General features: G+C 46.6%; 1 protein-coding gene across 2 annotated transcripts in view; it reads left to right on the top strand.

The window, feature by feature from the left end:
* The first annotated feature begins 301 nt into the window (after positions 1-301).
* The window catches only part of KCTD1 (potassium channel tetramerization domain containing 1), a 92,514-nt gene continuing 77,489 nt past the window's right edge, over positions 302-15,326 (top strand). Inside the window, exon 1 of one of the 2 annotated variants that reach the window (XM_042961507.1) lies at positions 302-835. Coding sequence is in view for 1 of the 2 variants with exons in the window: in XM_042961505.1 (XP_042817439.1) it covers positions 1,188-2,996 (1,809 nt within the window). In the remaining variant the exon portion in view is untranslated. Of the gene's footprint in view, positions 836-1,001; positions 2,997-15,326 lie in introns of those variants that run through there. The other variant, XM_042961505.1, reaches the window with a different exon arrangement.

The following is a 15,326-nucleotide window of genomic DNA, read 5'->3' as shown; positions in this document are numbered from 1 at the left end:
TTGGAACAAGAGCGCGCTCGGGATCCAAATTGCCGGAATTGTGGCGGCGGCGGGGGCGGCCGAGACCCAAGTTCACTTTTTCCGCCCGCCCGCCGACGGGCCTTAGGGATCGGCATTGCTCTAGCTCCAACCAGGTGGAGCGCCTCGCCAGAGGGAGTTGTGTCAGTGTGCTCCGAGGCCCGGAGGGCGGCGGCCTAAGCGTGCGGGGAGGGGTCCCTGGGGTCCGGAGCGCCTCTCCCCGAGTCTCCCCTCCCACCCGCCCCTCCCAGTCTTTCTTTCTTGCTCCTTCCCCAGGCTGGCGGGACCGGCGCAGACTTGCCCTAGACCTACGGGGAGCGCCCCGGGTCTTTAATGACAGCTTAAAAGAGGCTGTTGGAAAAGTCGAAAGGGATGAGGCTGACGTGGGGCGTGTTTCGCTCCTTTGCAAGAGTCGGAAAGGGAGCTGGGAGCCGTGCGGCTGGCCCCAGGCCCCCGCGCCTCGCCGCCAGCAAGTAGGTGGGGGAGCCGCCGCCGCCAGCCCCATCCCGCTCCCAAGCCTCGCCCGCTGCGCCCTGGCCGCGGGCGCAGAGAGGGTGCGGGGCCTCGCCGTGCCTCCTCCACCCTGCTCATTAACCTGCCTGCTCCGCTCCGGGCGGCCCCAGACCCGGCTTCTCCGAGCAGCACCCGCGGCCAGCCCGGCTCTGCCGCCTCCCCGAACCCCCGGCTCCGGGGGGCAATGAGGGGGCAGTGGAAGGGGCACTGCTCCTCGGGCATTACTTAGAGAAGCGAGACCGCCCCGCCCTCCCGCCGGCCCTCCCTCTCTCCCGCCCGGGCCCGCGCGCCACTCCGCCAGAGGGTAAGTTGGGAGTGTTTCACCCCCACCGACAGCTCTCCCTCCCCTTTCTTCACCCCCCCCCCCGTTAAAGTTTTCTTAGGAGTGGGGAGAGGGGTGGGGGAGGAAGAGGGTCCAGCCAGCCTCCGTCCTTACCCTCTCCCTGCCTAACTTACCCCCGCCTCCCCTCCCCTCCATCCCCTGCGCGCCGCTGCCCCTCCGGAGTAGCGCTCCGAACTGACAATTGGAGCGCGGCTCCTTTAAGAGCCCGGCTTTGCCTCCCGGTAGCTGAAGGTCATTAAACACAAAAGCTCTCAGCGCTGCGGTCCAATATAGCGCATGCGCCCTGCCCGAGGACTGGCAGAGAGACGGCAATATGGCGAGAATGCCTGGCAGCGGGGACTGTAACACCAGCGCGGGCGGCAGCGCCAGCGCCGCCGCCGCCGCCGCCGAGAACAATGGGGAGCGGGGCGAGGGCGAGCGCGGTGCTGGGGGCCGCGGCCGCCGCCACGGCCGCCCGCACTACTGCAGCGCGGGCGAGGAGGAAGAGGAAGAGGAGGAGGACGACGAGATCCAAGAGGTGCAGATAACGGGGGACGAGGAGGAGGAGGACGGAGGTGGGGGGCTGGAGGAGGACGAGGAGGAGGAAGAGGAGGAGGAAGAGATGGGGCTGGACTGGGACGAGCCCCTGGAGCCCGAGGACTCGGCCGGGGAGGAGTTAGAGCCCGAGCCGGTCCATATGATCAATATGGACCAGAGCGCCGCGCTGGAGCCCGAGGCGCCGCCGCGACTGCTGGCGCCCCGGGCCCGCGGCGGGCCGCCCGGGGACAGCGCCGAGCTGGACCCCGACGTGCTGCAGCGCCCCGAGCGGGCCCGGCTGAGCGAGAACACCCGGCTGGCCACCCGCTACGCCGTGCGCATCTTCCGGGAGTACCTGAGCGAGAAGGCGCAGAGCCCGGACTTCGAGACCATGGACAAGGGGGCGCTGTGCCGCGTGCTGCGCTCCTTCTACGCCGAGGCCCGCTCCAAGAGCGGCCAGCTCTACAGCAAGTCGTCGCTCATCAGCATCCGCAGCTCCCTCAACCGCTACCTCAACGAGCCCCCGTACTGCCGCACGCTCGACCTCACCAAGGACCCCGAGCTGCGCAGCGCCAACCTGACGCTGGCCGCGGTCATCCGCAAGCTCGAGGAGCAGGGCGCCGGGCCCGTGGTGCAGAAGCAAGCCATCACGCGTGCCGACCTGCGCAAGCTCTACACCTCCAGCGTCTTCAGCACCAACACGCCCTTCGGGCTGCTCAACAAGGTCTGGTTCGAGACTTGTATGTACTTCTGCACGCGAGGCCGCGAGAACCAGCGCGAGCTGGAGGAGGACTCCTTTGGGCTGGCTATGGATGAGGACGGCCGCAAGTTCGTCTACTTTAAGTCCCTCGGGCCTTACCATAAGTCGCGCTCGTCGTCGTGGAGCAAGAAGCGTGCCGAGAGCAGCGACGAGGAGAACTTGCCCCGCATGTACGAGACGGGCACCGAGTTCTGCCCCTACGCCAGCTTCGTCAAGTACCTGTCGAAGCGCAACCCCCTCTGCAAGGCGTTCTTCCAGCGGCCCCGGGATCACTGCAGCGAGGGCGATGTGACCTGGTACGAGAACAAAGCCATCGGCAAGAACTTGCTGGGCACCAGGATGCAGATGCTCTCGAAGGCGGCCAAGCTCTCCAAGACCTACACCAACCACTGCATCGGTGCCGTCTCCATCGCCACGCTCAACAGCATCGCGGGCATCGGCACCAAACTGGGCTCGCCCGCCCCGCAGGGCTGCTACGCGGAGGCTCTAAACGGGGCGGCTCGCCACCACTCCCACCACCCCCCCACCCATCCCTCCCACCACCACCGCCCCCAGCCGCCCTCGCTGGGGAACACCTATATCCTCCCCAAAGACAGCCAGGTCGGCCCCGACGTGAAATCTGAGGCTGCGCCCAAGCGCGCTCTGTACGAGTCGGTGTTCGGGTCTGGGGATATCTGCGGCCCCTCTTCCCCCAAAAGACTTTGTATCCGCCCCTCGGAGCCTGTGGATGCGGTGGTGGTGGTTTCCGTGAAACACGACCCCCTGCCTCTTCTTCCAGAAGCCAATGGGCACAGAAGCACCAATTCTCCCACAGTAGTTTCACCTGCTATTGTTTCCCCCACCCAGGTAACCAAACCAAACTCTATGCATGAAATGTTTCTTTGGTACCATTTCTAGACTAACTCCTGCTAACGCAGGTCTGGGTCCGGGGCGGGGAGGAGTTTTAAAAAGTACTAAATATACTGAATCAGATTTGATTTGGTTTGATTTCACCCTTAGGAGCTTAACTCTTGTGCTTTTCAGGAAAGTTTATGCCTAACCTTAAAAGATGTTGAGAAGCCAAGGTCCCTAACATTCAGTGCTGAGCTGTAAGGCTAAAACTTCAAAGTTCTCAGAACAAAAGGGTTGGAGGCAGCCTGACTCTCCATTGAATGCATGAGTTTAATAAGGCACAGTGCAGGAATACCGCGCATATAAAGGAAGCAATTACTTAAAATATATTTGAGTAAAGTAACCATTAAAATACTCTTGCATATTTGCCATAGCTTACAAAGATTAAAACAAAAACGGTTATAAAAAAGAAAAAAGAAAACGTGCCAAGCCCACTTCCTGTAAGTGGGCGGGGAGTGGAGAGATGGGTAATCCAGTGCCAGTTTATACTGTAATAGGTAGCTGAATGTAAAGTGATGTTTGGGGTGCGCTTTCCATAAAATAAAGTCACTTGTTAATAGAAGGAAGGGGTATCAGCACTACCAGCCAGGCTCCCTGCCCGGTAGTGGGTAGCACCTAGGCAACAAACTTCACTGCCTCTCCCTAGCCCCATGGGGCTCACTATCTAGGGGGCAGGTAACACTTAAGAATATAGATATTTAATTAAGACAAACTGCGCAGTAGTGTGGCAAGGACATCCAAAGTTAAGAAGTTGTAGCCCAGAAGCTGAGCCCTTTGGGCAAATCAGTTTACCTCTCTGGACTTCAGAGTCCTCATCAAGGATTAGGGAACTGTTTCAATATTAATATTAGTTAATTCTCAGCAGTACCAAATTCTAGTTTGAGATTGAGGACTTGAACGGATGCTTATTATTATTTTTCCTAGAGGAATATATTCATATTACTAAAATTGTACTCATCTTTGGAATACTCTTCTCTGGGAGCCAGAAACGAGAGGTCTTTGGGGGCTGTGCTCTATTCTGCAGGCAGGAGTAGCCACTGGAGGTTTTACAACTCTGACCTCCCTGCCATCATGCAGAAGTAGGAATTTGGACTGTAAGTCTGGAGGTGTAGTGCAGGCCCTTCAAGAAACAGATGTCAGGTACCTCTGTGCTTTTTCCAAAGTGGAAATTCCAGTTCTGGACAATCTGACCCTTTCAGAGGTTTACCAGCTAATCATCAAGGCCAACAGAGAAAGGGGCTGTGAATGAATTTAATATAAACAGCAAAGTTCTCTAAAATACACAAGACCTGCCGGCTATGTGTCTTTCTGTACTTCTATGTGCGTGGTACATTTCCGACAGACCAGGAGGTGGTTTTATGGAGTTGTAAGGGCGGAGAGGAGGATTCTTCTTTGGAGAATTTGGGTTTGCTTTTTCTTTGAGATCAAAAATAAATGTTCACATTCTTCTGATAAAGTAAGACCCTTAAAATGTCCTGGTTTAGAGTGGCACCTGATTAATTGAGGAGTGAAAAGCCTGAGAAAGTTTAATATTAAAGTATATATCTGCTTGGAATAATAATGAAACAGTTTGCCTCCTGGCGTCAGTCTGCTAGTTTCTTGACATCAGTGTCCTATAGAATCGAGTTAAGATTCAAAAGATGGGAGGAGGGAGTTGTTCCGGTCGGTTTTGTTTTGGTCTAAGGAATGCAGTTGCTCTGTCACAGTCTTGTTTTAACTGAGTGAGATAAATCAGTTCTATAAACCTGAATACTGATTCATTTATTTTTCTTGAGTTACTGTCACGTAAATATAGATTAAAATTAAAAATAGATTTGAGTGTCCATATGTTGGCTGATTGTTATTATGCAAAACATTATTATAGCTGAGTTCCTTGTAGTTAAAACACTACAAAAAGTTGTTCACGTATTAACACGCCTGCTTTTCACTTATGTTAAAGTAAGTTTTTAACCAGGATTAAGAAGTTTAAGGGAACTCTAGTGATTCCTATAGAAGTCACCTTATGGCGGTCTTAGCATTCTAAGAATGATACAAATGTTGAGTTTCTGTAGAAAGCTGATATTAAACTTTTTCCTCTTGTATTTATTAAAATCACTGTAACCTTGAGGTCCAGGGCATTTCCTGGGGATTAATGACCGGCTGGGGTTAGTGGCCCAAGGCACTGCTTTAGGCAGTCACCTCCTCTTGGCTGGTCATTAATCTTCAGGAAATGCTGTTAGGTCATTAATCTTCAGGAAATGTATGCCTTCAGCTTCAGTCACTATTACTTAATTATGAACACAGGCTATCTAACCTTAATATTGGCCAGACTCCTCAAGTGGTATTGCATAGAACTCCACCGTTGACTATCTTATTCTAGACTTCTTGATAATACACCCCGATGCTTTGATTCTCTTCTAATGTTGCAAGTTTCTCAACAAACGAAGAGCCTAGAACTTTAAATGCATTTACTCTTTTTACTTCTTGAGAGTGTTCATAAGTGGGTCATTGAAAAATGAATGCATCCAAGGATTAGCAATCATGGAATTTGTGATTTTTACTCACGTGAAGTTCCTGATTTTTGTTGGTTTTGCGGGGTGGGGAGGGGTTATGGTAGCGGTCGTGATGGTTGCTTTAAGAAGTTCACTCTAATTCCCTGGAATGGCTGTGGTAAAAGCAAAGGGTAGTTTCCATCTCCCCTCCTCCTGCATAGCTGTTGTGATCTAAGATGATCCACTTACTGGTGCAGCTTCTTAGCGCTCATGGAGATCACATGGTACATTTTAAAAGGCTTAGTTTAGCACAGCCCCTCCTACATTTTCGTAGCTGTTCTCTTTACATGAAAATACAGCATTCTTCCTGCCTCAGAGAACAGTTCTTCTGCTTAGATGGATGATAGAGATTGGTAACTTTAGTCTTTTTTATTTGCACACAACATAGTAAGGTTTAGATTCTAAATGTCATAGTTTTGTCGCTAAAGCTTTTATAGACTGTGCCTCTCTCCAGTACCAAAGATGTGAGCATTAGCTCCCTAAAATACATACTCAGGCACCTTTGTGAGCTTGTGACAAAGGTGTCTTCAGTTGCACGTGTTTGACTTTAACCCATATTACTTCTGGAAATAGTTTTCAGGAATTCTGCAAGTAGGAAATCGAGTAGTGGAAAGAGTCTGGAGCTGGTGGTGCACATCCCCATTGACTTCACTAGGAGCCAGTCACACCTTATAGCGTCCCAGCTGAAAACGAGAGCAGCAGCCTGTCTGTGGGGCACATGCAGTTGTTCCTGACCTTGCCTTTGAGAAGTCAGATGTTGTTAGCACTGGGAAACCAGCTTTCATTCAGGTGCTTAGTGTGGGAAGGGAGAAGGGATATTCAATCTGTCTGCTTAATAGAAAAAACAAACAAACACAAGCATTTTATGCATTATTGAAAAAATCGCCAGTCTTATTTTTAATTTAGGAGGGCTACTCTCTTAAAGAGAGAATCCATCAAACTTCAATAAACGTGAAGGGAGTCGTGGGTTTAACAGCCAGAGCAACTGTAACAAGTCTTTTTTGTAATGGTTATCTGGAGCTATTAGGATTAACTGCCTTGTTTAAATCAGGATATTTCCCTGATTTTTAATGTTAGCTGTGGCTGCCTTCCTTTTTTCTACTGTAGGAGTAGTTGCTCTCCCGTTCAGATTGGTGGAAAAAGTAAATGTCAGTAACATTAAGTGTGTAACTTTTTTCATTCATTCAGGAAGCAGTTATTGAGCACCTACTATTTTGGCTTTGGTACCAGGAATCTTTATAAATTAATCCATTTTCCGCTTGGCAAGTAGTTGCATTGGCAAGATTTTGGCCTCATGAAGTATTAAAACCAGATCAAAATAAGGAAAGTTAAAAGGTGATACACTTAATGGTTTGCAGCAGTCATTTTGGGAAAGAGTATTCTTAACTCTTGCATGTTATTATTGCAATCATTATGCAAATGAAGTATTCTAAATTGCTGTAAACCCACATGTATGTCAGCTCACTATCTATTAAATCTGACCCAGGAAACAGGAAGAGAAGTATTTGCTGCCAAATGAGAAAGTGGTTCCCATTCATTTAAAACTTAAATCCTTTGGGGCGCCTGGGTGGCTCAGTCGGTTGAGCGTCCGACTTCAGCTCAGGTCATGATCTCACAGCTTGTGAGTTCGAGCCCCGCGTTGGGCTCTGTGCTGACAGCTCAGAGCCTGGAGCCTGCTTCTGCTTCTGTGTCTCCCTCTCTCTCTGCCCCTAACCCCCTCGCATTCTGTCTCTGTCTCTGTCAAAAATAAATAAACATTAAAAAAAAAAAAAAAAGTTTAAATCCTTGAATCATCTTGATTTTAGAATCTGGCTCCCCAAACAAATGTTACCTAACAAGCCACCCTCTTGTCACTGCAGGTAAGAGTCCCTTTTTCTAATAGGACTGCTTGTTGTATGTGAGGCTGTTTAAAGCTGGCTCTGCCTTGGCCCAGGCCAGTCAAAACTCCAATTATTTAATAGAAAGTTAAGTTTCAGGTTACCTTGTGGCGTCTTAGCTGCCATTTCAAAAGCAGAATTGATACAGGAATTGAGACGTGGTTCCCTGTGTTGAAAATCTTGGGAACAAACCTATAGGCTGGCAATCTGTGGGTCTGTCACATGCTAGAACTTTATTTGTTGAGCCTATTTTTTACCTCCTTTGATTGGTCCTTCACTGTATTATACTAGTTAATCAGGATGCCTTTTTAAAGACTTCTCTGGAGAATTTAGATAGGGTGAAGGTGGAGGAAATTAGTTGGTCCAGAAGGGCGTATCAACTGACCTTGATAAACTAAACTGAGAGAAAACGTAGCTTTCAGATTTGAAACATTGCATGCGCAAACTTTTTTAGTCATCACTAGTGGTGTTCCAAAGACCCTGAATTCAGTTCAAGAGCCTCCTTTTACCTGCTAAGTGCTACCTCCAGGAGCAGGATTTGGCCTTTGCCCTCAGTCCTCCGTGGCGGGTGGGCAAGCTAGTGGGCTTCAAGCTGGAGTGATTGTCTGCTTGATACATGGACACCACAGTGGAAGCAGATGAACTTTTAAAATTTTAGGTTCCGTAAAATTTTAGGCTCTAAACTTTAGGTTTTCAGATTTGTAAAAGTTTCTCTTTGCCTGCTATTCCTCAAGAGAGGATGGGCTGTGAATGGTGTTGAGTTTTTAAAACAGGGAATGAGCATAATCTAGAAACAGAGTGTTTAAGCCAGTTGAGATCCCTCATCACAGCAAGGGCTGTATTTCCTAACACCCATAGCTTTAAACTAGACAGCAGACCACAGTGTATCCACTATACTACAGAAGACCAAACCTAATTAGACATGTTTTAGGTTTTCAGCAATTCTCCCGTCCTTCTGGTCAACTTCCTTTACAGTCAGACTTCCTTTCAGCTTATAGTTTAACAACCTGACGGAGCCATTTTTTAAATTTAATTTAATTTAGTTTAATTTAATTTAATTTTATTTATTTGTTTTTACTTATATCCTATCCTAAACTCGGTCCAAGCCTGGGATAACCGAATTTTCAAGAACAACAAAGTGGGAGATCTCTTACAGGACTGTAAACAGTCCAGAGCACCTGAACTTTCATCGGGAGTTTTTGTCACAGCAGTTTGCTCTGCTTTGGGAACTCCAGTGGGAACTTCCTTCTTCTGGAAACCCACTGTATTCTGAGATCTGTGATTCCTGTTTAGTGACTACAAACAATTGGGCTCCTACTGGCTGTCCAGGCAGTGAGTTTGGTTGTGTTTCATGTGGGGCGGGGGGCTGGGGGTGGGGGGGTGGCAGGGAAGTCCTAAAGCATACTCCTCATACTGGGGGAGCGGTGTGAGGATGGCAGAGGGCTCCCAAGTTGTTTGAGTCCATGTGTATAACCCTGGAAAGCTGAGGGACTTGGGGAGACCTTGAAGGAGAGGATTCCCACATCACCAGCTGGGTTCTGTGCCTCCCACCCTTCTGCCCCGGCCTGCCCCAAGGTAGACATTTGAAAATCCCCTTTATCTTGCAAACCTTTCCTGGGAGGATCCGGCCTCATTCACACCTTGAATTACTGCTTTCCCCTGATCTCCTGGCAGTGAACCCTGGAAGATGGGCGTTTTGATCCCGTCTGGGAGGAAGGAGGTACCTGCTACCTGAAAGGGCTGACAGATTTAAGAGAGCGTTAGGTTGTAGGCTTCTAGGAAAAGAGGAGAGGAATTCAGAAAGGAGTGCTCAAGGATGGCAGAGATAAATGGCGCTTCCTTTGTGAGTAATGTCACAAATTGGAATGTCAGGATGAGTTTGGAAGCTTTTAATCATTATTTTCTAGTTTTACTCTGTGTCTCCAGCTCAGTCAGGTGCCTCACCATTCGGCACCAATCTTTCCTCTCAACCCAAGGAAAAGGGAACTATTATTTATAGCACCCATCTCTTTTGGGTGCTTTCCACCACGTGTCAGGGACCAAGCTAGTAGGTATACTATAGATATATATGTATATTCATTTGGTATTTGTAATACATCCCCCCATATAGACAGCATGGTCGTGGATAAATACATTTATACAGATACAAATATACACATAATCTGTATATAAACTTGATCCATGAGAAAATTGTCCATTTTGCTATTGTAGCCAAAGAAAAAAAGTGTTTAAGGCACCTTTCTTGAGCTTGTGGATTAGTTATGATACTTGACCTTGCTATGTTTTTTCCCATGTAGTTTGAAGGACTATAACTTAGAAATGAGAAGTGTTCCCAGCCTTCTAGCTGTTCCCAGCCTCCTAGATGTTCTAGGTCAGCGATTGGCTCTGATCCAGGCAGGAGTGAATGAGGGGCGGGCTCTGGCCATGGAGGTCTCATTCTGTTGGGCTGCAGTCTGCGGAGACCAAGGAGGCCACATCCTCTGACTGATTTTGTAGTTATGAAGTGGAGTGTAATTAATAATGACTAACATGCACCAAGGTCTTTACAGTGCTCTTCCGACTGGCAGTAGACCAACCCAGGGAGTTACTTCCATTTTATGAAGGAGGAGACTAAGGTCTAACCAACCTTAGTTGGCTAACTTGGTTAAGGTTTAACAACTGATAGGTAATATGCCTGGATTTGGATCCAGGCCTGTTTGATTCAAGAGTCTCTGCTTTTAAAACATTTTTTTTTAAGTTTATTTATTTTGAGAAAGAGTGTGTGAGCAGGGGAGGGGCAGAGAGAGAGAGAGAGAGAGAGAGAGAGAGAGAGAGAATCCCAAGCAGGCTCCCGAGTTGTCAGCGCAGAGCCTGATGCAGGGCTTGAACTCACAAACCATGAGATCATGACCTGAGCCAAAACCAAGAGTTGTGCTCTTACCCAACTGAGCCACCCAGGCATCCCCAGAGTCTCTGTTTACATCCAGTCTATTGATTTCCAAAATTCTTACCAACTGTTCAAATAGAAAAACCCAGCCAATGAAGGGAAGGTGATGTAACATTGGATTCTTATCACTACCTTAGGTGCTTTCCCAGGCCAATATACGAAGAGAGAACTTGTTACAGTCAAGCAGAAATAAATAAAAGGCAGAGAGCACGAAATAATATTTCCAGTGAGTTCATGCTTCTGCTTTGCTGTATGGGGTCCCCCGACCATTGGTAGATTCTGGGACTGTAACAGCCTCTTTTGAGAAGCCCTGTCACTTAGCAGGTAAGAACAGATGCCAGTGCCAGATCCCCCGGACCAGATGTCCACTCCCAGTCTCCCTATGTTCCAGTTTCCTCCTTGGTCAGTGGGGATGGTGGTCACACCTACCTTGCAGGGTCACCAGTATTAGGTGAATTACTGTACGAAAAGTGCCTAAAGCCTGAGCACTCAAGGAACGTTTACTATCGTTTTATTACCTTAGCACAGAATCTCTTACATTTGAAGAACTGCTGATCTGGATGTTAAAGTCTCAGGCTTCAGTTTTCGCTTGTCGGGGTGCTGTGTGTGGGGTCTCTGCTGTTTCTTCTTCAGGGGCGTGCCTGGACTTCAGCCAGTAGCAGTTCCTCTGGTCTCCTAGTAGGTAGGAAGTCTCCAGGTGGCCTCTTGCATGCCTGACTGGCTCAGTCAGAGGAGCCTGTACGACTCTTGAACTTGAGGTTGTGAGTTCAAGCCCCACGTGGAGTGTAGAGATTACTTAAATAAATAAAACTTAAAAACAAAAAACCCATCACATCCATGTGGATGCTTTACCCCTAAAGCCTCCATTTCTCTCCTCTGCTTTTCTTTTAAGATTTGCGTTTGCTGTGGCTCCAGGCGGGATTGATCTCTACACCTTGTCGGTATATTCCGCAGACTGCTCCCATTTCTCTTTACAAAAGACTTGGAAATTTTCCAGCGCTAAAGAGGGTAGCAGAGAGCACTCTGCTGGGCATAATTGATGCCCAGACTCCATCAGATTTGCAAAAGTTGGCCTAGGGGTGCTCACTGGGGCTTTTTTACAAGAGATTAAATTTTATCAAAATGGTTTGGGATTCTGGGAGTGGTCATAATACTGGAGTTCTTAACGGTGTTAGGAGGGTCATTATAGCAATGACTTTCAGCGTTCCAGAAACAGGGCCTATAATTTGGCTAGTTCCTATGTTATGGCATTTGCATTTCCTTAATGCATAATTGGACTATAATTTTCTAAAACTTGACTTCTGTCTTGGAGATTCTATAAATCAATAGACATTCCACTTAAAGTTGAGGTGTACAAATACATGTTTTGAGCAGACTGCAAAATCAGAGTAATTGGTGGTTTGATGCAGTATTGCTGACCAATTAATGACCTTTTGTGATTTGTTTTAAGTTTGACAAAGTGCTCTTATAAAATAGGAATGATTGATATGATGATGCAGGGATTCATTACCCGTAATTTAGTTTGCCCTTCAATTACTCACAGTATTCAGCCACCATAGTCCTTTCAGGGATAAGTTTGTGGGCTTTTAGAATTATATTAATTCTGTTAATTAATACATACAATTAATCTATTAATTTTATTAAGCCAGCTCGTATGAAATGTTGGCTTCTGTTTTATGACATTCTCTCTGACAAAACTAAATAGATTTTAGATAGTTTCTTCTATTGTGAACAAACATCTCATTGTTTTTTACTCCAGAAAAATAAAAAATAAAAAGACTTGTAGGATGTTTATTTTTCAGTGGATTGAGGTAGCAGTTTAAAATCCTATTTCTGTAGAAACACACAGAACCAAATAAAAATATAGTAAGACTATGACAGAACTGAGTAAGGTAGCTTCATTTTCCTTTCCTTACTCAGTGTTCATTCATGTGTTAGTTTTTTATAATTAGTGGTAGGATCTTCATAAAACTGGTGATTTCACTGTTTTCTGGATCATTTTATAAGGGGAAGGAGAAATGATCAAATGATCTCTCCTCTGCTTTTCTTTAAGCTTTAACCAACTGAGTCACCCAGGCGCCCCTAGAATCTCTGCTTTAAATTCATAGTCTGCTGATTCCAAAATTCTTACCAACTGTTCAAGGCTTTTTCCACTTGCTTTTTCTTTTTTTTTTTTTTACACTTACAAAGAGGATCATGAGATCATAGATCCTTTCCCTCTGTTTAACTGTCATCTCAAGTGATATGGTTTGGAACCACCTGTGGGGATATGAATGATCTAAGAAGAGAAAAGTCAAGGTGAGGGAGCATGCTATACAGAAAAACTCTCAAAATCAAATTTATTTATAAAAGAATTTATTGAGCACTTACTGTTTGCAAGGTGGGAATTTGGAGGTAAGGAATAACTTAGAAATAGTTAAGAGAAGATACTGGAGAACTAGAAAGGCAATACCTAGGTAAAGTCAAAAGGAGGACTAGTTGATGAGGAAGAGGGTCTGGCCTTAATGACTATTCACAAGTAAACCCTGGAGAGTAAATCGTGTGTCTTACTGTCTAAGAAGTGGGACTGAAGGTGGCCTAACCAAACTGAAAGCCTGAACATTTAAATCTTAAAAATCTATAAGGAGAATATGAAAACTTGGAGAAAATAAAATCTTGTCAAAATGTAAGCCTTTTCTTTGCTATCACATTGAGACCTCTTGTGAAAGCCTTAGTACATGGCTAAATTTTAGATGTCCCAGCACGAAGGAAAGGTGCCACGTTTTGCCATGCATCAGCCCCTCCAAATGTTCACCCAGTTGTTCAAGCATGTATTTTAAGGTTGAGTATTCCAGCAGTAACCCAAAGAAATTCAGAACTGATACTTTGCCACAGTTTGCTTTTCATGACAACTTTTGCTGTCACTAGAAGCCTGGCTCCTTTGGTGCCCGGCATTATTTCTTTCACATCTTGGGGACTGTGGGACCACACTGTGAATAGCGTTATACTAAGGTGCACGTGAATTGTACTTTATTGTTTACAAAGGGCACTTCGTTCTAAGGAAGCTGTATACGGCTTCGAGTGGGTACAGTGTCGAGTGGGTACAGGGTTAGATAGATGGTGGGGACACAGATAAAGTCCTTGTATTTGGAGGACTCACTCGTAGTGTAGTCTTGTGGAGGAGGTAGACAAGGAACATGAAGAATAAACCCCAGTTGTGGGTTATGTCCTGTGATTCTCTGTGTACACACGCAAGCTGACAGGAGAGGATAGGAATGGTCATTGTGCCCATTCTGGAAATGAGAGAAACCCTTAGAGAACTTAGGCAGTTTCTCAAGTTCACCTCCCAACAGAGGAGCAAAGTTAAAGTTCTGTTTCCAACTCTAGGTATAGGCCTCTTCTACAATGGTACTTTTTTAGCCTTAATTTTTTTAATGTTTATTTATTTTTGAGAGAGAGTGAGAGTATGAGCAGGGAAAGGGCAGAGAGAGAGTGACACAGAGAATCCCCAGTAGGCTCCAGGCTCTGAGCTGTCAGCAAAGAGCCCAACGCAGGGCTCGAACTCACCAGCAGTGAGATCATGGCCTGAGCCGAAGTCGGATGCTTAACTGACTGACCCACCCGGGCGCCCCTGAAAACTAAAAGAATCTTAATGTGATTTTGTGCTTTTGGAATTGCAGGAAAATAAAAGGGAACATTCTGGATTAGGGTGAAATGGAATGGCTCAGTCTTCCAAATGTCAGCACACACTCTGGATATCTAGACAGTGGCCGAAAGCTGTAGTTGGATGATTGACTTGGGGATCTTCTGAGGAGCCCTTTGTGAAGCGGTGAAGGGCCGGCGGCTGCTCATCAGGTCTGATGCTCACTGGGGGCAGGGCGCGGGCTCTGTGACCTCCTTCACTGTTCTCTGTGGAGGTTGACTTGCCCCCCAAGGCCTTCAGTCTTTCCCACTTCACTCAGAGCACTTAATTAAAAGAAAAAGTGAGCCCAGTTCTGATGCAGAGTTATGACTAGTAAAAAGAACCAATAAAAATGACTATAAAGGGCCTGACAAATAGAAAATGTTTAATAATACTAAGGCGCTTTATGGAGCAAGGGTTTACCTCTTGGCACAGGATGACAGGCGTTCCTGCAGAGGCTTTTCCCTCGCTGCTGCTCCTGGCAGGCAGTTCTTGCCCGGCTGGAACAGGCGAGGGAGACGGGTTCTGTCAGCCTGGGGTCACCTGACTTCTTACTGCAAGAAGATCGCAGGGAAGTGACAGCCCGCTGACATGTGGCCCTTTTGTTGGTGACAACAGATAACATGAGGGATAAAGGACACTTAGGTGACCCAGGAGCAAAAAGGAAAACAAGGAAGGGACACAGAAAAAAAAAAAAAAAAAGAGGGAAGGGAAAGGCTAAGGAACCTGCAGTCTTACAGGAAGTTTGGGGCAGAGCTAACATTCTCTATCAGTTCCAATTAGACTTACCGAAGAATAGACCAAGTTAGAGTTAGGAGAATAACTTTCCTGAATGGCCTTGGGAAAGTTATTTAGTTTCTCAACTGTTAGAGGGGTACTACTGTTGTGAGTAGTAAAAGCCCATAGTATGTGCTCAATAACTGATAACTTTGCTTAAAAAAATTCTGTTGGTTAGAGATTATTGGAAAAGTAGAAGGATGGCAATAATTTACAGCTGATCCTCGATATTCTCTTAATTTTTAATTTTTTGAAGATTTCATTTTTTAAGTAATCTCTGCGCCCATTGTGGGGCTTGAACTTACAACCTGAGGGTCAAGAGTCACATGCTCTACCAACTGAGTCCGCTAGGTGCCCCCTCAATATTCTCGTTTAAAGCTAAGACAGAGGATCCAAAAAAAATCACAAAGTATTTATAAACACAGGTGAAAGGATGCAAACACGCAAAAAACCCAGTTGGAGAACCCACATCTGTGCTAGGAATAAAATAATGATCATCAAAATCATAAAAAT

The sequence above is a fragment of the Panthera tigris genome, chromosome D3 (assembly GCF_018350195.1).
Source record: "Panthera tigris isolate Pti1 chromosome D3, P.tigris_Pti1_mat1.1, whole genome shotgun sequence".
Taxonomy (NCBI): domain Eukaryota; kingdom Metazoa; phylum Chordata; class Mammalia; order Carnivora; family Felidae; genus Panthera; species Panthera tigris.
The sequence above is the reverse complement of the archived record's forward strand: the minus strand, read 5'-3'. Positions and strand labels throughout refer to the sequence as shown.